At 33.9% G+C, this 22,836-nt stretch overlaps 2 protein-coding genes and 2 long non-coding RNA genes across 8 annotated transcripts; 2 read left to right on the top strand and 2 right to left on the bottom strand.

The window, feature by feature from the left end:
* Positions 1 to 57: 57 nt before the first annotated feature.
* Positions 58 to 2,185, top strand: LOC107909749 (thylakoid lumenal 17.4 kDa protein, chloroplastic). 2 transcript variants are annotated; one of them, XM_041088886.1, is made up of 4 exons: positions 58 to 550; positions 832 to 947; positions 1,248 to 1,494; positions 1,799 to 2,185. In XM_041088886.1, the coding sequence occupies exons 1-4, from the start codon at positions 466 to 468 to the stop codon at positions 1,828 to 1,830; spliced, it is 480 nt and encodes a 159-aa protein (XP_040944820.1). In that variant the 5' UTR covers positions 58 to 465; the 3' UTR covers positions 1,831 to 2,185. The 2 variants fall into 2 exon arrangements, with proteins under 2 accessions (XP_040944820.1, XP_040944821.1); XM_041088887.1 differs by having other exon boundaries at positions 1,805 to 2,185.
* LOC121214738 (uncharacterized) lies at positions 831 to 1,241 on the bottom strand. The gene is made up of 2 exons (XR_005910461.1): positions 1,103 to 1,241; positions 831 to 1,029 (listed from the first exon to the last, which is right to left on the bottom strand). It is a non-coding gene; the product is annotated as an uncharacterized lncRNA (long non-coding RNA).
* An 841-nt stretch (positions 2,186 to 3,026) lies between the features above and the next one.
* On the top strand, positions 3,027 to 4,150 carry LOC107909748 (protein NOI4). Its single transcript, XM_016837386.2, has 3 exons — positions 3,027 to 3,331; positions 3,578 to 3,784; positions 3,878 to 4,150. The coding sequence occupies exons 1-3, from the start codon at positions 3,323 to 3,325 to the stop codon at positions 3,899 to 3,901; spliced, it is 240 nt and encodes a 79-aa protein (XP_016692875.1). The 5' UTR covers positions 3,027 to 3,322; the 3' UTR covers positions 3,902 to 4,150.
* Positions 4,151 to 5,058: 908 nt separating this feature from the next.
* LOC107909747 (uncharacterized) lies at positions 5,059 to 7,192 on the bottom strand. 4 transcript variants are annotated; one of them, XR_001687340.2, is made up of 2 exons: positions 6,500 to 7,192; positions 5,059 to 6,198 (listed from the first exon to the last, which is right to left on the bottom strand). It is a non-coding gene; the product is annotated as an uncharacterized lncRNA (long non-coding RNA). The 4 variants fall into 4 exon arrangements; XR_001687341.2 differs by having other exon boundaries at positions 5,059 to 6,234; XR_001687344.2 differs by having other exon boundaries at positions 6,495 to 7,192.
* Positions 7,193 to 22,836: the final 15,644 nt, after the last annotated feature.

Genomic DNA, 22,836 nt, shown 5'->3' on the forward strand with positions numbered 1-22,836 from the left:
CTTTTAAAAAGAAAATAATGATATCAATAAATATAGTTTCTATATAGCACCCAACACATAATAAAAGTTATCGTGTACATTATTCGGATCTTCATGCATCGACGCTTGAACAAACGTATGTGTGGGATCTTTGGCCATTAAGGCTTCCTTTGGTTTGGCTGTAAAAGCCAGTGAGGTGCAGTTGGGGGGAGGAAATGGTACCAATCTCACTGTTATGCTGTTTGGTTCAGCAAATCAGTGCAGTGAGATTGCATCTCCACCACACTCCTCAGCTGAAAATTAACTGGAGATTTTAGCTGCAATTGAAATCAACTGAACTGTTGGTATTTTTAACCGACAAAAATACCCTGCTGCAACTAGAACCATGTCAATGGATAAGCTCTCAAAATGAAGATCAAAGAGACAAAAAAAATATATGCCCTCAAAAATGGTGACCCTTTCAACTCCACTCTCCCATAACTCTTTATGCTCTCCAGAATTATCAACAAAACGCCATGGTTGTCCTCTTCATCAACCCATGTACCTCTCAGAGTCACCTGTTCTTCTTCTGGTATGGCCCTTGCTTTTTTTTTTCTTTCTTTATTTCTTAAACTGCTTCCAAATTCTTTTTCCTTTTTTCCTCTTTTTGAATGTTTGGAATATGGATTCAAGCTTGAAAGTAATTCCCATTATGTGGGTAAATCTCAATTGCCGTGATGTCTTCAGTTCAAGTCATGTTTTGGGGTTTATGTTGTTGAGTTATTGTCTGGAACTTTAATGGGGGAAGCCATGTTTAGCTTTGTGTTTTCTCTTTAATTACTACCGCTGATATGTTTTCTTCCATCGAAGCAGCTAGCAAACGTGTTCCCAAATCCGAGGAAAGCTCGTCTCCACTGAGGACTGTAGCTTGTGGCCTTCTTGCTGTATGCACCGTTGCCACTGCCTCGCCTGTAATTGCTGCCAATCAGGTTGAAAACCTTCACCACTCCTCTGGGTTAAGAATTGCCAGGAACACATAAATTGTTGCACGGTAGCTGTTTGTATCTTAGCCTGAAAGAAGAAATAATGGAATTCATACGTAAATTAGCCTAGTTAATTCAATCAAACTGTCTATCCAAGTTACCTTAGGTCATTTAGTAACTGGCTTGCTCGGGTAAGGATGACTATTGGGATTGGGGAATAAATGTTCCTATATCCATCTGACGATTCAAATTAACACTGTCAAAAGGCTACTAAAAATGTCTAATTACTAAAGCATTGTCATGCAGAGGCTTCCTCCGTTGTCAACGGAGCCGAACCGATGCGAGCGTGCATTCGTTGGTAACACCATATGTCAGGCAAATGGTGTGTACAATAAGCCGCTCGATCTACGCTTCTGCGATTACACTAACGAGAAATCGAACCTGAAGGGGAAATCTGTTGCGGCTGCACTTATGTCGGATGCTAAGTTTGATGGTGCAGACATGTCTGAAGCTATGATGTCAAAGGCTTATGTTGTTGGAGCTAGCTTCAAAGGTAAATCTTCTTTATGTTTTGCATTTTCTACAATCATACATCTTTTCGTAACTCAGTGTTTTTGAGACAATTATAATTTTGTGCAAATTATCTATTTGATAAACTTGGCACAATTACTCGTATATATTTAGATACAGATATATGAGTATGATCCTCAAAATACATGAAAACATTTAGAAAAAATTAAGCATACACGTACCGAGTACATGTGTGTATTCAACACACATCCAAGTTGAGTATTGGAAATCATGGTGAATAAGTTTAGCATAAAAATGGGAAATGATCCAAAATATAATGAACACAGGTACAGACTTCTCGAATGCGGTTTTGGATTGAGTTAATTTCGGAAAAGCGAATCTGCAAGGAGCTATATTCAAGAACACAGTGTTATCTGGTTCAACATTCGACAATGCGCAGCTTGAAGATGCAGTTTTCGAAGATACCATCATCGGTTACATTGATCTTCAGAAGCTTTTTACCAACACAAGCATCCGTGCTGAAGGAAGAGTTGAGTTGGGTTGCCGATGACTGATTTATATACACATATATATTCTATGTTCTTACTTTCTTTTTCTTTTTTAATTTTCATGTTGAGATTAAAAATGGTACTGGAAAACAGTTATTTCTGGTTTTGCTGCGTCTTTTATCTGCTTTGGGCCGCAAATGAAACAGATCAAAAATTTGTGGAAAAGAATTTGGGTCAATCGGCGCTCAGGCTGATGTCTGATTTGAAAGTTTGCTTTATTATTTAAAGGCACAATGGCTATTTAAAAGAAAATTTCTATTTTTCATTTTTACTCCCTTAAACTTGCATTATTTGGTAAAATCTCAAAATTGATAGAAAAATTTACTTTTGTTGATGGGGCATGTACGTGGATATAATACCAATAATTAATTAAAATTTTAAATTTAAAAAATTCAAAACTATATTTAAAAAAATAAATACATTATAAATTATAAAAAATATATTTAATTATATTGAATCAAAGCTTATGTATTAAATTGCACATTGGATCAAAATTCGTGTATAAATTTGAAATTTATACCCATATAAACTATAGCAAATATAGCAATTTATACTTGCATCTTAGGAAATTTTGAGAAAAGGGATTAAAAGCCATCTAAAATAAACAAGTCGATTAAGACATTATTGGCGTTAACTGCATAGGCTCCCTTTGGATAGGCGGTGCGTTTATCTAATAAATAATCTAAATTGATTATATAATTCATTAAAATATTAGAAGATACATTTTAATATTCTATTAAATGAATTTATAAATTCACATATTTTAATAATTTTAAAAAATTATATTATATATCAGTTCTAATCTAATGTCTTTAATAATTATTTTTTATTCTCATTTTACCACTACAGCTGCGTTTGAATCTAAACACACACTAAGAGTGGGAATTGGATGCCATTTCGACAATGTATAATCCTGATGATAACAAGAAGGGGAACATCGTCAATTATTTTTGTAGTTTTTTATTAGGGGTTTAAAATAAAGGGTATTCAATCCTAAAAGCCCTTTAGGCCACCGTTTAATACCGAGTGGTCGAGTCTCCCACCCACCCCAAGACCCCACTTTTCTGTTCAAAAGCAGAGTTAAAATAAAATGGAAAGATCCCGTGTCTCAGACGAGTTTGATCCGTGTGGAAAATCATTCCCATCGTTTGTGTTTTCGATTTCCCCCCTCTAAACTCAAAACCCCCCACCATGATATAAATTCACTCACCTTTGAATAATCATCACATCTTCATCAATTCATCCATTAACAAAAAACTATCTTTTTCATTTCCTTTACACTCCCCCTGTTACTCTTCAATCATGTCATCCGTAAGATTCTCTCCACTCTCCTTTATTTTTTTTCTCAGGAATCTTCTTTAATTTTCTGGGTTTTCTGTTTTATGTTGATTTCTTCAATCTCATTTTCAGATATTGAAAGAAAAAGTTATGAAAAGAAGCATAGTTTTGTTTTTTTTTTCAATTGCATTGTTTTCTAGAAGCAAATGAAACCCAGAAAGCCCATGAAAAACGCAATTTTTTCCCTTCAATAATTTGTTGATTTTTCCATGTTTGCAGTATGGTAAAGGACAAGCACTGCCAAAATTTGGTGAATGGGATGTAAATGATCCAGCCTCAGCTGAAGGATATACTGCCATTTTTAACATAGCTAGAGATGAGAAGAGAACTGGTGGGAATGTCACAGTTGTTGCCACTGAAGGTATAAAATCACAACAGAAACAAGGTGCGCGCAAGGAGAAAAGAAAACATAAATATTGCATTAAGGTTAAGACCCATAAATTCAAAGATTATTTGGGATCTCATTTCTACAAAAATTCACCTCATTACTAACTTTCCTTTGTTTCGATCTGAATGCAGAGAAAATGGTTTTGCTTTGCTTGAAATCTGGAAATTAGTCAAATTAATCTTAATGCTGAAGCTCTCTGTTGAATTGATAGTACAAGATAGTTGACAGTGTCAATATTTGTTGGCAATTTTCTTGTATCTTTTATTCTGATTACTTGTTTTAGTGCTTATGGTGTTTCCATGTTTTTCATGGAATTTTTCTATGCACTTTTTTTTTTTTGGTTATGTACATGTTTCATTTGTGTAAGAAGGCCATCATAATCTATAAAGCTGCAATTTTGCTCATTTTCGTTTGGAATGCCTTCTCACTTGTATTATTTGATTTTGGTTATTCGGAGAATTGGCTATAAGCATATGATTATATAAATTACTTTTTATTTTTATTTAAAATTTTTGTTTACTTGTTTGGTATTTATTCATTAAACACTAATAGAACATTTAATTCACTGAGATGGAATAAGATTGTAACGGAGTATATATTATGTGGAATAAAATAATGTTATAATGAAATTGAATAGGTATAACAGTGATTTGGTTGGATTGAATAAAATGAGTATTATAATAATATTTATACATTTGATTGAGAGAAATAGATATCTAATAGTAAAAATATATATATTCGAATGACAAATATGTCATTTAACATTTAAATATATTTTTCACATCGATTTAGTATTAAAGAATAATATTTTATATTAAAAAATTTTATATTAAAAGATTTTATTTTTATATATTCTGAAATTTGAAAATAATATTTTATATTAAATTATATTAAAATATTTTATATTAAGATTTTATTTTTATATCTTCGTTGGTCCGCTCTCTCTCCTTAAATTCATCTTCATCTTCCTCTCCAACATTTTACAAGACAAAAAGCATCAACTGCATCATTATATGTGCATTCGTTTGGTTCCTTCCACTCAATAACTCTGATTATTTCTCCATTTGGCCTTAACCAAATCACGCTATCCCAACATTTTCTCCTCCATATCACAAACCAAAAGATTTAATCCACCGATCTCTCTTTATCTCCATCCATGCATATCTAAAGAAAAAAACAATGCAACCCAAGCAACATATAATTCCTGGAAGTCCGGGACTAACTATACACATGCATAAGAGAGCGCTTCACCATTCTTATTTATATTTCATAGGCAAAAAAAGGAACAGAACCCATGACTTATCACAAAACATGTCAAAATCACTATAATTTCATTTCATTTCAGAAAATAACTAGTCATTTACAACTCCTGAGTGGCAAAACACAACTCTATTACGTTTGGAGTAACCAAAATGGCCAGCTTCTCAATGCTTGCTTTATCTAAAATTACAAGCAAATTCGAAACGGTTTGAAAAAAAATTACACCAACTTTCTATAGGTAATTTGAGACTGGACATTAGAAACTGGCAGTCGCTTTTCAATAGAAACATGGCAGAACACCTTTTGCACTTCTCACAGCAAGTGTTGAGAAAGAAACAACATTATTAATAATTAAAGAAAACAAGTTCCACATCCTTTGATAAGAAATGAAAATATTCCACACCATATGCCAAAAATATGTTATGCCACTACAACTCATGTAAATACCATAATAATATATTTATGAGTATATATGATGCCTAAGCCAAAGCTTTCATAGACATATTTGCATTAAACAATAGTCCAATACTGAGAAAACAACCAAAATGGAAAATAACATTGTCAGTATTAGAAGGGCAGATGCAAATACTTGCAAAGAACATGATGTCTACAAGGAAGCAGAACTACCCTGATTTGTTCCTCAAAGCAAACTCTACACAGAAATATTTTCTGAGTGACAGATCCATTCAATTAATAAGCAAGCAATACAATATATATTAGCCAAACAATTAGAATAACTTGGTAACAACTTAAGCTTGGTGCTAAAATAATTAAGATTTAGTCCCTATAGTCCTTAAAATGCTTAACGAGCAGATTACCAAGTTTCAACAAATTTTGGAGGACAATTAATAGAAAAACCCTAACTCCTTATGTTTCTATACATACATGTGTGTCAACCATCATCATTATATATTCTAGTTCCCTAACTTCCCCTTACATATGTATCCAACAATGTACATACCAAAAGTATCAATTGCTTACAATACAAAACAAAAACCCAACTTAGAAACCAATTCAGTCAACCAGCCTATGATTGACCCATAATTCCAAATGAAAAGTTGTTTAAAAACGATAATGACAATTCAAATGAGAAGAATCTTTAGGAGAAGAGAAATAATGAGTCAAACTGTGAAACAAAGGCACGAATTCTTACCCGAGAATTTATCTGAGCCAAAATCCAATGAATAACAACCTGAAATTGAAATCTCATACTATTGATACAAGCAACCTGAAATCCCTTGCAATAAAAAAAATTCCTATAAAAACCAATCAAAAAACAAGCAGAGAAGCAAAAAAATAGAAATGCAATTCGAAAAAAACAAGCTTAGATTTCTAACCCTAAATTGCCCTAAAACAATCGAATCAACCAATCGACCAAATTTTTTTCGAAAAATCATTTTTTTCACAGCTTCCTACTAATGAAATACAAGCAGAGAAGCAAAGAGATGAAATTCTCACAATGAAAGTGAGATTGATGGGAATAATAACCTTACTCGTATCAACTTTAGATAAGCTTTTTACAATGTCGAGATATCTGTCGATGATCGTTGTGGGATGAGAATAACCAAATGTCGAGATATCTGTCGATGATCGTTGTGGGATGAGAATAACCAAACGAGAACGAGGAGACAAGGCTTGAGGTGTGGTGGCTTGAGATGTTTGGTGAGGGAGAGTGGTAAAGGGCAATAATGGGAAGTTATGTTTTTTTCTTTATTCGGTGGAGGTTGTAATGTCCTATTCTTTGGGTCTAGTGAGGAATGACCATTACAGGAGAAGGTGGAATAAGAGATGAATGATGATTTTGTTGAATAAAGGATTCGATGAATCAAACTATTGAATCATTGTTTATCACCGAATCAAACCAGAATAATTTGGTTATTCATGCCAAGCAAATGTGTTGTAAAGGTTTATTATAATTCCAATTAAAAAGATAAAAGCTTTTTTTTTAATATTACATGCAACTAAAAACATATTTGCAAATTATACAAATACAATATTGAAGTTAAAATTTTGGCAGGGACAAGTCACCAACTCGTCAAGGAAATGAGTTAAGAATTTTTGAACACCTATTAGTTCGACAGTTTGTAACAATCTTGACATGGTTGACTCTTGAAATATATGAACTGTCAAATTAGTTGTTTGGATCAATCGATGAGGTGAATCATCTTTGTGGAATTAAAGATGTAACACCCCAAAATGTATAGGGTTAGAATAAATAAACCACCAAGAAATGACTTAGTTTTGATGGTTATGTAGCTAAAGTAATCCTTAAGAAGTCTTAGGTTTAAGTCACACTCTTCCCATTTTCTTCATTTTTTTAGCAACTAAGGAACAAAATCTAACTAGAATACATATAAAAATGTGGTAGAAACATGCCAAGGGTGGTTAATTTTCCAAATGGTTAAGCATTTGTATTCCTTCCTTTGCTTCCAATGTTCAAGTCATGTTAAACACTTTTCCATTTCCTTTCCCCTTTTTAATTTCAGCAAGAAGGGTTAATTGCCAAGCAGCCCCTCAAATTTTGAAAACCTAAGTATTTAATTTCATTCTAATCAAAATAAAACTTTAGTTTTTCGTTTCTAAATGAATTAAAAGTTTGTTTTCTTTTTCTTTCCCTATTTCTTTCCTTTTTTTTCTGATCTGTCACTAAACAACGCCGTTTCAATTAAATATATTTGCGGCTTTTTTCATAAAAACGCCACTAATAATTCAGTTGTTATAATATATATTTTTTCTTTTTATTTATAATTATTATTTTTAATAAGTTTCTTACTTAATACTTTTTTTAATTGATAAAATTTATAAAAAAAATTTTAATTTTATACAGTATGATTAATTTAAACATTAACAACATTAAAATTTATAAATATTAATCCCAATACCCTAAAATACAAAACTTTCATTTGCGCATTTTTACAAAAAACGCCCCTAATACCAATAAACAGTATAAAAACGAAGTCGTTTCAGTTACACATTTTGCGGCGTTTTTGCAATAAACGCCACAAATCTTGTTCTATAGCGGCGTTTTCTGTATAAGCGCCGCTATTTTTTCAATTTATTTATTTGTCTTTATTTATAAGTTTAATGATTTTTAATAGATTTTTTTTATAATTGTTATGACATTATTTTAAATTATACATTAATATGCATTTATAAAATTATTTCAATTTTATGCAGTATATATAATATATAACATATATGCATAGATATATATCGTGGCATATATTATATATATAACCCTGTCACTTATAATCCTATATACTAGTGACATAATAAGAAGTAAAAAGCAGAAAGAATTTTTTTTTTTTGCTTTTGTACCCTAAAACCCGAAGCTATTAATCCCTATAACCCGTAAACATTAAAATTAAAGGCTAAACCCTAGCTAACTCGTATTCTTCATGCAAATTCGAACGCAAAAACCAAGCATTGTAACATTCAAATCAATAAGTGTAAACCATAAACCATAAACATCAAGTCGTAAAACAGTAAATTTGATCATTACATCTTATAAGCCGTAAACCTCGCATTAAAACTAACATGTAAACTCAAACCTAAACCCCATTCCTCAAGCCATAAACCTAAACCTAAAACCCTAAACATAAAATTATAATCCTAAATTAATAAACATTATGTATCAAACCCTAAAACCCCAAACCGTATGCAACAAAACTTAAATATTAATCCCAATACCCTAAAATACATAACTTTCATTTGCGGTGTTTTTACAAAAAACGCCGCTAATACCAATAAAAAGTATAAAAACGAAGTCATTTCGGTTACAAATCTTGTTCTATAGCGGCGTTTTCTGTATAAACGCCGCTAATTTTTCAATTTATTTTAGTTGTCTTTATTTATAAGTCTAATGATTTTAGTAGATTTTTATTTTGATAATTGTTATGACATTATTTTAAATTGATACATCAATATGAATTTATAAAATTATTTCAATTTTATGCAATATGTATAATATATAACATATATGCATAGATATATATCGTGGCATATTATATATAACCCTGTCTCTTATAATCCTATATACTAGTGACATAATAAGAAGTAAAAACCAAAAAGAATTTTAATTTTTTTTTTGCTTTTGTACCCTAAAACCCGAAGCTATTAATCCCTATAACCCGTAAACATTAAAATTAAAGGCTAAACCCTAGCTACCTCATATTCTTCATGCAAATCCGAACACAAAAACCAAGCATTGTAACATTCAAATCAATAAGGGTAAACCATAAACCATAAACATCAAGCCGTAAAATAATAAATTTGATCATTAATATATCTTATAAGCTGTAAACCTCGCATTAAAACTAACATGTAAACTCAAACCCTAAACCCTGTTCCTCAAGCCATAAACCTAAACCCAAAACCCTAAACATAAAATTGTAATTCTAAATTAATAAACATTATGTATCGAACCCTAAAACCCCAAACCGTATACAACAAAACTTAAATATTAATCCCAAAACCCTAAAATACATAACTTTCATTTGCGGCGTTTTTACAAAAAAGTAAAAACGCCGCTAATACCAATAAACAGTATAAAAATGAAGTCGTTTCGGTTACACATTTTACGGCGTTTTTGCAATAAACGCCACAAATCTTGTTCTACAGCGGCGTTTTCTGTATAAGTGTCCCTAATTTTTTAATTTATTTTATTTGTCTTTATTTATAAGTTTAATGATTTTTAGTAGAATTTTTATTTTGATAATTGTTATGACATTATTTTAAATTGATACATTAATATGAATTTATAAAATTATTTCAATTTTATGCAGTATGTATAATTTAAATATAACCAACATTATAATTTATAACTTACTGAAACTATTCAAATTAATATAATGTATAAGAACTTTAATTTAGATCCCAATATATGCTCTATTTTTAAGCTAACAAACAAATGTACGTACGTAACTAACACAATATTAATATATATATGTTTCATAATATATAACTTATAATATAATAATATAATTCAAACATAATAATATAACTTATTATAATAATATAATAATATAAAAGAATGAAATAATAATTTAAATTTTCTAATTAGCGGCGCTTTTACACAAACGCCGCTATACACCCAAGAATTACCGGTGCTGTTACAGGAACGCCGCTATAGACCGGAACATTAGCGGCGATTCTCCATCAACGCCGCTTTAGAGCGGAGCATCAGCGGCGGTTTATAAAAAACGTCGCTAAAGATAAGACCATTAGCGGCGCAGACGCAAAAACGCGGCTAAAATACCGGTACTTTACCGACGCTTAATGCCAAACACCGCTGAAGAACGGAGTATTAGCGACGTTTGGGCAAAACCGCCACTAGTGTTCCCAAATATATGAAAACGGCGTCGTTCTGTGTTACTCTATTGCGGCGCTTTTTGTAAAACGCCGCTGAAGAACGGAGTATTAGCGGCGCTTGGGCAAAACCGCCACTAATGTTCCCAAATATATGAAAACGGCGTCGTTCTGTGTTACTCCATTGTGGCGCTTTTTATAAAACGCCGCTGAAGAATGGAGTATTAGCGGCGCTTGGGAAAAACCACCACTAATGTTCCCAAATATATGAAAATGGCGTCGTTCTGTGTTACTCTATTGCGGCGCTTTTTGTAAAACGCTGCTAATGCTTGGTTTTAGCAGCGTTTTTTTATGTAGCGCCGCTAATTCTCGATATTTTACGGTGTTTTTCGTAAAATGCCGCTAATGCTCGATTGTTAGTGGCGTTTTTTGTCCAAACGCCGCTAAAAGGGCCGCTATATCCCTATTTTGGTGTAGTGTACACACACGATCATTCACTTAATCGAGATTATTTAAGTCACACTATGAATGTCTTAAGTGAACAAATAAACAGGTCTAGGGTAAGTTCAATTTGGATTTTGTTCAATGTATTGTTAGTTCAAACAATTACATCTATGTCTTTATTTTTTAGAGTCAATCGAACTCTGATAACCAAAACCAACTATCTCCTTACTTAAACTTATAGATGATATAGTAGTTTTAACGTGAGTCATTTTCTCAATATGACCTTGTGAATTACAAACAATTTAGATTACCTACTAATATAAATTGACTTTCTGCATCACAATCCAACCATGTAATACAACTTAATATTGGTTAAATTTTAGGTAATCAATAATTCCATATTTGCTAATATAATTTGTTTTACATGAAAAAATCATTAAAGAAAAATTATACAAAGAAAATTAAATGATCATGTAGAAATATATATTTATTCAATTCAAAAATTACAAGTAGATAATGATAAAATTAACAACACTCAAGGCACAAATCCTAACATCAATTGCTTTGCTTATGCATTGGTCTCTACCATGAGGTCATAGGTTTCTCCCTCCTTTAGCTTGGCCTACTTCGACAGGTTCGTCTCATACTTCTATGTTTTTCCTCCTATATTGCAAAATTGGATATTAAATTTGATGTATAGGAGCATGTCCCAACGAGTTCATATGCAATTTACCATTCGCCTTAAACCATTCGACATAAATCATGGATGTTGCATAGTTACCATCTTTAATCAATGCAAATTATGGTTTATACTGAAGATGATTAATGTGTGATGTGCTCAACATGTTTAATAGCTTAATTATTATTAATAGAGACCACTAAACATTTAGTTACCATATACTTTTGCTATTGATCCATAATCTCAAGAATATTTAATGTATGTCTTTTCCTTAATATGTATATTATTTTCTTTGATTTACAAGCTAATTAGAGCCCTACTTGTATATAATCATCTCATTGTTTTGTAATAAAAATAAGAAATACATCCCTTTCTTCATATTTTAGCATGGTATCAGAGTGTGGTTAGAATTCTAGCTCTTTCTTTTAACCATGACAGAAGACTCTTCTTTAAAAACCCCTCAAACAAACCTTGAAATATTTTCACCCTATATCCTTCATGCTTCTGACAACCCAGGGACATCTTTAGTAACTTGTCTCCTAAAAGAAGAAAATTACCCCACATGGCGTCGTGCCATGATAAATGCTTTGCAAGCGAAAAGTAAATATGGCATTGTTGATGGACCATTACAAGTTCATCATCTGGAGCATAAGAGGAATCTGCATGGATTAAATGCAATTCAATGGTGCTTTCTTGGATATTTAATTATCTCCATCCTATAATACATGATAATGTAGCATTCTTTGTAACAGCACAAGAATTATGGGAAGATTTAGAAGAGAAATTTTCTCAAGGTAATGCTCCTTGTATTCATAGTTGAAAATTGAAATGATGAATACCTTACAATAAGGGATGATTGTCTTTGCCTATTATACCAAATTGAAAGGGATTTTGGATAAGCTTAATACTTATTCACAAATTCTACCTTGTACATGCGGTTCAGCAAAGGCATTAGCTATGGAGAAAGAAAAATAAAAAGTGCATCAGTTTATCATGGGACTGAATGAAAAATACAAAACGGTCCATTCACAGATCTTGAACGTGGATCCATTGCCTTCATTGTCTCGTGTTTATACACAGGTGGCTTAGAATGAATGTCAACAATTAATAGTGGATTCCAGACTACCATCCATTGAAGCAATAACTTTCTTTAGCAGCAACTCAAAGGCCAATACCAATTGAAAATCCATAATCAGCTGAGATCTCTCCAAATGCCATCCAAACTTGTTTTGAGCTCCATGGCTATCCTAACTGGTGAGAGAAAGGCAAGAAGTTATCTAAACCAAAGGCATCCAACAATGCACAACATTTGGAGAAAGATGAAGGCAACACCAGTACTGTCCCAACCACTGGATTAGCAAATGAGCAATACACTCAACTCATATCTATGCTTAACCTTGAAAAGAGTCAACCCTCTACAACCAATTTTGCAAGTAAGGCAAATTTTTTGTCTAATGATAACACTGAATGAGTATTGGATTTAGATGCCTCTGATCATATGACCTACCATAAAAATTGTCTCTCTTCATAAACAGTCATTCCTCATTTGCTACCAATAAAAACACCAAATGGAATGTGTGTACCAGCAAAGTCAAAGGGAGTTGTCTCTTTTAATTCTCACATTATTTTGAAAAATGTTCTCTATATACCTTTATTTTTTTTTGTAACCTCATTTCCATTAGCAAATTAACCAAAGACTTAATTGCGTTACTCATTTCTTTCCTTCCTTTTGTGTTTTACAGGACTTACCCACGAAGAAGCTAATTGGAATGTGTGAAATGCGAGATGGACTTTATCATTTTTGAGTAATCAAAAATTATACAGCAACAACTGCCACTACCCAAGATTCTTCAGTTACCATGTGGCATCAATGTCTTGGGCATTTATTTTTTGATAGGATGTCTCTTCTTAAAGATTTAGGTCCATTTTCTTTTAAGTTTTTAAATAAATGTTGTGAATCTTGTCATTAAGTCAAGCAAGCTCGATCTTTTTTTCCTATTAGTTCAAGTAAAACACATGAAATTTTTTATTTAATTCATTGTGATGTTTGTTGACCATATCCAACTGCGTCTTTATTAAGGGTTCATTATTTTTTAAGTATTGTTGAAGACTATAGCAGAACTACTTGGGTCTACTTATTATAATCTAAATTAGAAGTTTATACCGAGTTAGTTTCTTTTATGGCAATGGTAATTAAACAATTTGGTAAAACAATAAAATGCATTCGTAGTGATAATGGAACTGAATTTACAAATCATAACCTTCAATTATATTGTCAACAACATGGGATTTTAACTCAATTTTCTTCTGTTTCCACACCCCAACAAAATGATGTTGTCGAACGTAAGCATTGACATATACTTGAAGTTGCTAGAGATTTACGTTTTTAAGCAAATCTACCCATTACATTTTGGGGTGAATGTATTTTAAATGTTGTTTACTTAATTAATTACATCCCTACTGCTCTTTTATCTGGACGTAGCCCTTACGAACTACAACATGTCTTTGTTATGCTTTGATTTTGCCTTGCTCGAAGGATAAATTTTGTAAACGAGTTACAACATGTCTTTTTCTTAGATACCCACATGGTAAAAAAGGGTACAAGATGTATGACTTACACACATAAAATTTTCATCTCTAGAGATACAGTTTTCTATGAAAAATATTTTCCTTTTCGTGATGCTCTATCTTTAACTCAACCTACAAATATACCCATCCCTTTATCTCTTATTGAAGATGAATCTGAATCTTTACCAAATATTGTTGTTCACCCTATATCTCCACCTCCTCCAAGCACTGACCATATTTCTAATGCATCTTTTGATAATGCTCAACCTCTTCGACTTGCATCCATACGTCCTACACGTCAAACAAAATTGCCACCTCACCTTTATGATTTTCATGTTGAATTGCCAGGACAACATGCATCGCATTTCACTTCTTCTAATCATGCATCCTTAGGTATGTCTTACTTTTTGTCTCAATTTCTTTCATATTCTAAACTGGTACTTGATCAAAATCAAATATGGGCTCTAGAACCACTATCACCTGGGAATAAACCTATTGGTTGTAAATGGGTTTACAAAATCAAATATCATTCAGATCAAACCATTAAGCGATATAAAGCTCGGTTAGTGGCTAAAGGTTACATACAAATTGAAGGGTTGGACTACACTAAGACATTTGCTCTAGCCACAAAACTCACCACAGTCCGAACTTTGTTGGTTGTATCTGCTTTCAAAGCATGGGAACTACACCAACTTGATGTCCATAATGCCTTTTTACATAGCGAGCTCTACGAGGAAGTATACATGACGCCACCACCTGGTTATTTATCACCTAATGACAATCAAGTCTGTTGTCAATGGATTGCAGACCTCTCGCCAATGGTTTATGAAATTCTCTCATGCCGTTCTTAAATTTGGGTTTACTCAATCTAAAGCAGATACTTCCCTCTTCACATACCACTAAGACGATTCATTCACTGTTTTACTTGTGTATTTGGATGATGTTATTATCGCTAGCAACAATAGTGTGCATACTCAATCACTTAAAATTTATCTAGACACTTGGTTTCATGTCAAAGATCTCGGTCCCTTGAAGTACTTTCTTAGCTTAGAGGTGGCTCATTCTCTTAATGGCATTGTCTTATTGCAAAGAAAATATGCTTTAGACATTTTGAAAGAAGCAAACCTACTTGGTACTAAACCTTCACCTATTCCTATGGAACAAGATCATTGACTAGCATTAGACGATGGTGTTTTCTTGGACAATCCAAGTTCCTATCATCACCTTGTTGGGACGCTCATTTACTTGACAATCATTCGTCCTGAGATTTGATATTTCATTCATATCCTCCCTCAGTTCATGCACCAGCCTCGACATGGCCATTGGTTAACAGCTCTTTGGGTTCTAAAATATCTTACAGTTGCTCTTAGGCAAGGTATTTTCCTACCTTCTAATTGTGACCTTCAACTGCATACTTACTGTGATTCAGATTGGGCTGGATGTCCACTTGCTCATCGTTCCCTCTCCTTAGTTCCTCTCCCATTTCATGGAAAACCAAAAAGCAGACTGTAGTTTCTGTTGGTTTTTAACTTAGCAACAAGGTTCAAAAAATAATCAAAACAATTGTTTAAATGTTTGAAAGCTTAAAAACAGAAGCAAAACAAGCTGAAAAATGAATGAACAAAGTGTTTTCTTCATTACACGAATAAGAACATAGTTGCTTACATAAATAGATCAAAATACATAGAAAGAAAACAAAGCTTGCTTGTGCAAGTAACTAAAGGTTTATATCAACTTAATGATAACCTAAAAAAGCTACAAAATCAGCTAAGCACACAATTAATCTTAGCTGACCAAAGCTCAAAATGATTACAGCATTAACTATTAAAAGTCAACAAAATAAAACATGTTGCTGTCGAATTGCACCATGGACACTAGCATGCATCGACTGGATTTTTGGTTTTCTTCATGCAACGTGCACTTTACATGGTTTCTTGCATGCAGCTGCTGTTGTTGCCACCTTTGAACACTCCTCCTTGGCTACAAAGTAGCAAACCCCGATCTTATCCTTCAAATACTCAAATCTTGAAGTAGCCAATGGTTTGGTCAACAAATCAGCAAGTTGATCTCTCAAGCAGTAGTGAATGAAGTTTACCTCTTTGGACATTTCAGCTTCTCTCAAAAAATGATATTTAATTTTAAAATGCTTGGTCTTACCATGAAAAATTGGATTTTTGGCAATGGCAACAGCAGATTGATTGTCAACCTTAATCACTGTGGCCTCCTTTTGATCAGCATTCAAATCACATAACATTTTCCTAAGCCAAATGGCTTGATTTACAGCAGAAGCAGCAGCAATGTATTCTGCCTCAGCAGTGGACTGAGCCACTGTTTGTTGCTTCTTCAAGCTCCAGCAAAAAAACACTTGAACCAAGGGTGAAGAAGTAGCCTGATGTGCTCTTCATGTCATCAGCTGAACCAGCCCAATCACTGTCTGAATATCCCACTAGTTTTAACTCCTCAGCTCTTTCAAACTTCACTCCACAATTCAGAGTCCCTTTAACATACCTTAGGACCCTTTTTGCTGCTTTAAAATGTGCAACTGTGCAGCAATGCATGAATCTTGATAGAAGACCAACAACATGCATGATGTCTGGCCTAGTTGCAGTCAAGTAGAGTAGGCAACCAACCAGGCTTCTGTAATTCTTTTCATCAACTCGATCTTCAACACCTAGGCTAGTGAGTTTTTCTCCCAATGCCATAGGAGTGCTAGCAGGCTTGCAGTTTGACATGCAAAACTTGCTCAAAACCTTTGATGCAAATGCCTTCTGGCTTATGAAGATGCCTTGCTTATTCTGGTTCACTTCCATGCCAAGGAAGTATGTCATCAAGCTAAGATCAGTCATCTCGAACACACTTTGCATTTGCTTCTTAAAGGTCTCAACTTGCTCCCTTTTGCAACCAGTGACCAACAGATCATCAACATACAATGAAACAATCAGCAAAGTCTCACTTCCCTCCTTCTTAACATAGAGAGTAGGCTCACTAGTGCTCTTTGTGAACCCGAGCTTTGTTAGGTAGGCATCTATTCGATCATACCAGGCCCTTGGAGCCTGTTTAAGTCCATAAAAATCCTTCTTGAGCTTGTAGACCTTTTGTTCTTCTCCTTGAACTTCAAAGCCTTCAGGTTGCTCTATGAAGATTTCCTCCATGAGAAATCCATTCAAGAAGGCTGATTTGACATCCAGTTGATGCACCTGCCATTGTTTCTGAGCTGCTAAGGCAAACAACATCCTTATGGTGTCCAACCTTGCAACAGGAGCAAAAGTTTCAAAGAAATCGACTCCTTGCTGTTGACTATACCCTTTCACAACTAATCTGGCCTTGTGTCTGTTCAGAGATCCATCTGCATTGTTTTTGATCCTGAACACCCATTTAACTCCAATGATCTTCCTGTTTTCTGGCCTATCAACTAGCTCCCAGGTTTCATTCTTTTGGATCATCCTTAGTTCAGCTTCCATAGCCTCTTGCCAGCATTTCTTTTTCGAGGCTTCAGTATAGCAGGATGGCTCAACCATGGTCACAGTACATCTTTCATAGATGTCTGCCAATGTTCTGGTGCCTCTGACAAGCATATCATCAAAATCATCCACAGCTTCACTTTCAACTTCAGCATGCTGGAGATCAAGGTCCTGCAAGTCTTCTTCAGCCAAGCTTGCATCTATCTCATTCCACTTCCAACAGCTTGCTTCATTAAACTTAACATCTCTACTTACAATCACCTTCTTGGTTGATGGATCAAAGATCCTATAACCCTTCTTCACACTGCTGTAGCCTACAAACACACCTAGCACAGACTTTCTTTCCAGCTTGGTTCTTTTCTCTGCTGGCACCAGTGCATAGCATAAGCATCCAAACACTTTCAAGTGTGACACGATTGGCTTCTGCCCAAACCAGGCCTCAAAGGGTGTTTTACCCTTAACTGCTTTAGTTGGCAGTCTATTCAGCAAGTAAACAGATGTGTTTACTACCTCAGCCCAGAAATTGTTTGGCATTTTGGCCTCAAACAAAAAGCATCTGGCCATATCGAGAACAGTCCTATTTCTCCTCTCACAAACACCATTTTGCTGTGGTGTGTATACAGTGGTCAGTTGGTGTAGAATGCCTGCTTTATCACAGATTTTCTAAAACCTCTGAGATACATACTCAGCTCCATTGTCTGACCTCAAGCTTTTAAGTTTGCTGTTGGCTTGGTTTTCAGCGAAAGCTTTAAACTTACAAAAGGAGTCAGTAACATCAGACATTTGTTTCAAAAAACTTACCCAACAGAATCTGGTGCAGTTATCAATGAACAGGGAAAAGTACCTGCAGCCATTTAAAGAATTGGTCTTCATTGGTCCACAGATGTCTGTGTGAACCAACTGAAGTTTTTCCTGGGCTTTCTATGCCTTATTGACTGGAAAAGGCAGTCTGGTTTGCTTTCCAAGCTGACAGACTTCACATACCTCTTTCTTTGGCTCGAACTTGGCCATTTCTTCAACCAAATTTAGTTTTTGCATTTGCCCGAGTGAGTTGTAGTTCACATGCCCCATTCTTTTATGCCACAAACTTGCCTCATCAGTCCGAGCTGCATATGCTCTTGCTTGCAACTGATTCACATCCACATTGAAAGTTCTGTCTTGCATAGCTACTATTGCCAACACTTTGTTAGTAGCATCTTTGATTGTACAAATTTTGCCTTCAAACATGAGAGAATAACCTTTCTCCTGTAGCTGACCAACACTCAACAAATTTTGATCAATGTCAAGTACATAAAGAACTTCAGAAATAGTTTTAATACCTGAATTGGTGCAAATCACTGCCTTGCCTTTACCTCTGGCCTTGATAAGCTCACCATTTCCAATTCTGACATTGGACTCAAAAGATGTGTCAAGCTCCTTGAACATGCTTTCATCTGAGGCCATATGATGAGTGCATCCACTATCGATCAGCCAAATTTTGTTGACTTTGCTCGAGCTTGCAAAACAGGAGGATGTGAAGATATGTACTTCCTGTGCCTCGATGTCCTCAACAGCTTGAGCTTGATTCTGATGCTGTGACTGAGCTTTTGGTTTGTTTTTGCACACTTTTTCAATATGGCCAAGCTGTTTGCAGCCTCTACACTGAATATTAGGCCTGTACCAGTAATATTTCTCAAGGTAAGTTGTTTTTTTGCAGTGAGCACAAGATGGAAACTTCTTCTTGACAGCTTCCTTCTTCCCTCTTTCTTTCTTTTCTAACCAAGGCTTCTTACCTTTGTGATTTAAGCTTGAACTCGAGCTCTCTCTGCTCCTGGCATTAAAAGCACCCTCAGAATACTCTTTCATTCTGTTTGCTCTTCTTTGCTCTTGTGCATAGAGAGCATTTATCAGCTCTGTCAAGGAAATGGCAGATAAGTCCCTTGAGTCCTCCAAGGAAGAAATCTTAGATTCATACTTCTCTGGCAGGGTTGTTATGACTTTCTCCACTACCCTCTGATCACTGAAGTCATCCCCAAGCAATCTTATGTTGTTGACAATAGCCATAATTCTGTCAGCATACTGCTTGATGGTTTCTAAGTCTTTCATTCTCAGATTCTCAAAATCCCTTCTCAAGTTGATCAGTTGTTGCTGCTTGGTTTTGTCTGAACCTTGAAACTCCTCTTTGAGTTTATCCCAGACCTCCTTTGGAGTGTCACAGGCCATTATCCTTGTGAAGATTACATCTGTAACTCCACTTTGTAGGCATGACATAGCTTTGTACTTCTTTGCACAGTCTTCATTGTGTTGCCTTATTTAAGCTATCGTTGGATTAGCTCTCAAAGGTGGTGGTTCTGCATCATTTTGAACAAGATTCCACAGGTCATGTGCCTGTAGATATGTTTTCATTTTTACAGCCCATATGTTGTAGCTTTCACCAGCAAACACAGGTGGAGGTGGTGGTGAAAAGCTCATCTTCACGCAGCTTCCAAAAAATTGAGCAGCAAAGGTAGCTCCTGTTTCTTTTCTTTCAAGCACTTAGCTTCAACAAACACAACACACAACAAGAGGCCCTCAAAGACAGTAGGCTCTGGATACCATTTGTTGGTTTTTAACTTAGCAACAAGGTTCAAAAAATAATCAAAACAATTGTTTAAGTGTTTGAAAGCTTAAAAATAGAAGAAAAACAAGCTGAAAAATGAATGAACAAAGTGTTTTCTTCATTACACGAATGAGAACATAGTTGCTTAGATAAATAGATCAAAATACATAGAAAGAAAACAAAGCTTGCTTGTGCAAGTAACTAAAGGTTTACATCAACTTAATGATAACCTAAAAAAGCTACAAAATCAGCTAAGCACACAATTAATCTTAGTTGACCAAAGCTCAAAATGATTACAGCATTAACTATCAAAAGTCAACAAAATAAAACATGTTGCTGTCGAATTGCACCATGGACACTAGCATGCATCGGCTGGATTTTTGGTTTTCTTCATGCAACATGCACTTTGCGTGGTTTTTTGCATGCAGCTACTGTTGTTGCCACCTTTGAACAGTTTCTTACTCATTCGCTGAAGCTGAATATCGCTCCATGGCAACTACTACATGTGAAATAATTTGGCTCCATACCTTCCTTCATGATTTAACAAATTCAGTTTCCTTCGGCTCATTTATATTGTGATAATTGCGCTGCTCTTCACATCCTTGCCAATCTTGTCCATCACGAGCGCACAAAACACATTAAAGTAGACTGTCATTTCATTCGGGACTGCATCAAAACTAGCTCCATCACTACTTCACGTGTTTCCTCTAATCACCAGCTTGCTGACATTTTCACGAAGGCTCTTGGTTCTTCTCAGTTCTCTTTTCTTGTTAGAAAGTTGGGCATTCGTAATCTCCATGCTTCAACTTGAGGGGGTATATTAACAGAGGCCACTAAATGTGAATATTCAGTTACCATATACTTGTACTATTGACCCATAATCTCAAGAATATTTTATGTATATATTTTCCTTATTTATGTATATTATTTTCCTTGATTTATGAGCTAATTGGAGCTTCTACTTGTATATAATCATCTCATTATTCTGTAATGAAAAATAAGAAATACAACAACCTTTTATTCATATTTTAGCAATTATGCTTCGACCCCAAACACAAATGAAAACCATTAATGTTCTTTAGATTTACCGAAATTTCTTGAAACATCCAAAATTCCTATAAAACCTATTAGATTGGTGCCACTTGATGCAAAATAAGAATATAAGCAACATCCACATATTAAAAACACATTCGTGCACATGTCCGTTCATTAGTAGTATGTTAGTAATCTCTATCGTTTGATAGAACATTCACACAAGCTAAAAAAATAAAAATAAATAAATGCATTTAAAATCAATTATAATATGATATTAATTATAGTTAATAAATATCATTCTAACACAAAAATCATCAAATTATTTTATTGAACATCCATAGATGATTGTATTGTTATGATTTCATCCTTTTAGTAAGTTGTATAGTCACAATGCCTGAACCACCTATTTAATATATAATGTTAGTACCAATATAAAACATCTATAATGTAATACATTTATAACATATACCACTAATTTTACCTTCTAGCGAAAGGGAAACTAAGATCTTCAAAGAATATAAGCGCAATCTATGAAACTAGATACAGCCTCATGATTATAAAATCATAAGGCAACTATTTACTTCTATGTTTCCCATTCTACAAGCCTGTATAGGCATGCCAAATCCATATATTAAATTGTTTATTCTTATTATTTCAAAAAATATTTAACAATTGAAGATGCATGGTATGAACTAAATTGTCATACCTTTCTAGTATTAATATACCTCTAATCTATTGAAGAATATAAGCTTTAGTATGATATTGAATATCTACGGGTTTGGGGTTTTTTGGGGAGATGCTTGAAGTTACTTCTAAGTCATTTTAGCTTAATATGATGCCTTTTGAAATGGGAATCATGATTGATACCTCTTTCCAATGATGCAATTAGGTCATATGTGCTAGATTGTATTTGTTATTGGGTGTTCGTTTATTAGAAGGTTGGTCAATAATGCTACATCTTCCAATGGTACTATCGCTTTGCCGCATGGGAGATTAAAAATATGGGTCTAGGGTCTAGGGTCTCTATCGTTCAAACAGAGTAGAGATGAATAATGACACAAAAGTAAAATTCTCAATTTGGCTAGCATGATAAAAACCGATGTCTCGTCAGTGACAAATGATTTTGTTGTCAAGTGAATTTATTTCCATATTATTGCGACGTCAAGCTATTAGAGAATACTCCAATATTCCTACATTTTGAAAATGCTTTTTTTTTGGATCTCAATAAAAAAAATGTGTCGATTGAGAATTCAGATTTAGAAAAAAAATATAAGATAGTATAGATAGTAGATGATGAATGTTTTAAATTTTCTGTGAAAAATTAACAAGTAGGATTGATTATTTATAGATTTTATGGTTGAGTTACGTTAAGATTTTAATAGTAGTTCCGACACCTGGGTGGAAATTTTCATTTTCCTCTTTAAATAATTTATTAAAAATTACTCTTTATTTTAAATTTTATCAAAGACCTTAAAGTCCATAAATGTTAAATTATGTGTACAAAATTAAATTATATTGGTATAGTTTAAAATTGAAAATATTTCAAGTCATTGCACCACCATTGCTTTGATTTTAATGAAGCTCCATAATACATATTATTAAACTCAATACTCATGATTGTCAAATTAACTAAAAAAATTCATAATTTTGAAAATAACTTTGGAAGAAAGCTACTTTGATACTTGTTGAAGTAAAAGGACAGAGTAAGAAAGCATCGGCGAAGTTAAAAAGTTCAATAAAAGAAAGATATGAGACAAG

This window comes from Gossypium hirsutum, chromosome D02 (genome assembly GCF_007990345.1).
Source record: "Gossypium hirsutum isolate 1008001.06 chromosome D02, Gossypium_hirsutum_v2.1, whole genome shotgun sequence".
NCBI lineage: Eukaryota > Viridiplantae > Streptophyta > Magnoliopsida > Malvales > Malvaceae > Gossypium > Gossypium hirsutum.

Coding starts and splice junctions, on each gene's coding strand:
- LOC107909749 (XM_041088886.1), top strand. CDS start 466: ATGCTCTCCAGAATTATCAACAAAACGCCATGGTTGTCCTCTTCATCA. Junction 551..831: donor AGTCACCTGTTCTTCTTCTG/GTATGGCCCTTG, acceptor CCATCGAAGCAG/CTAGCAAACGTGTTCCCAAA. Junction 1,495..1,798: donor TGTTGGAGCTAGCTTCAAAG/GTAAATCTTCTT, acceptor TAATGAACACAG/GTACAGACTTCTCGAATGCG.
- LOC107909748 (XM_016837386.2), top strand. Junction 3,785..3,877: donor AACATAAATATTGCATTAAG/GTTAAGACCCAT, acceptor ATCTGAATGCAG/AGAAAATGGTTTTGCTTTGC.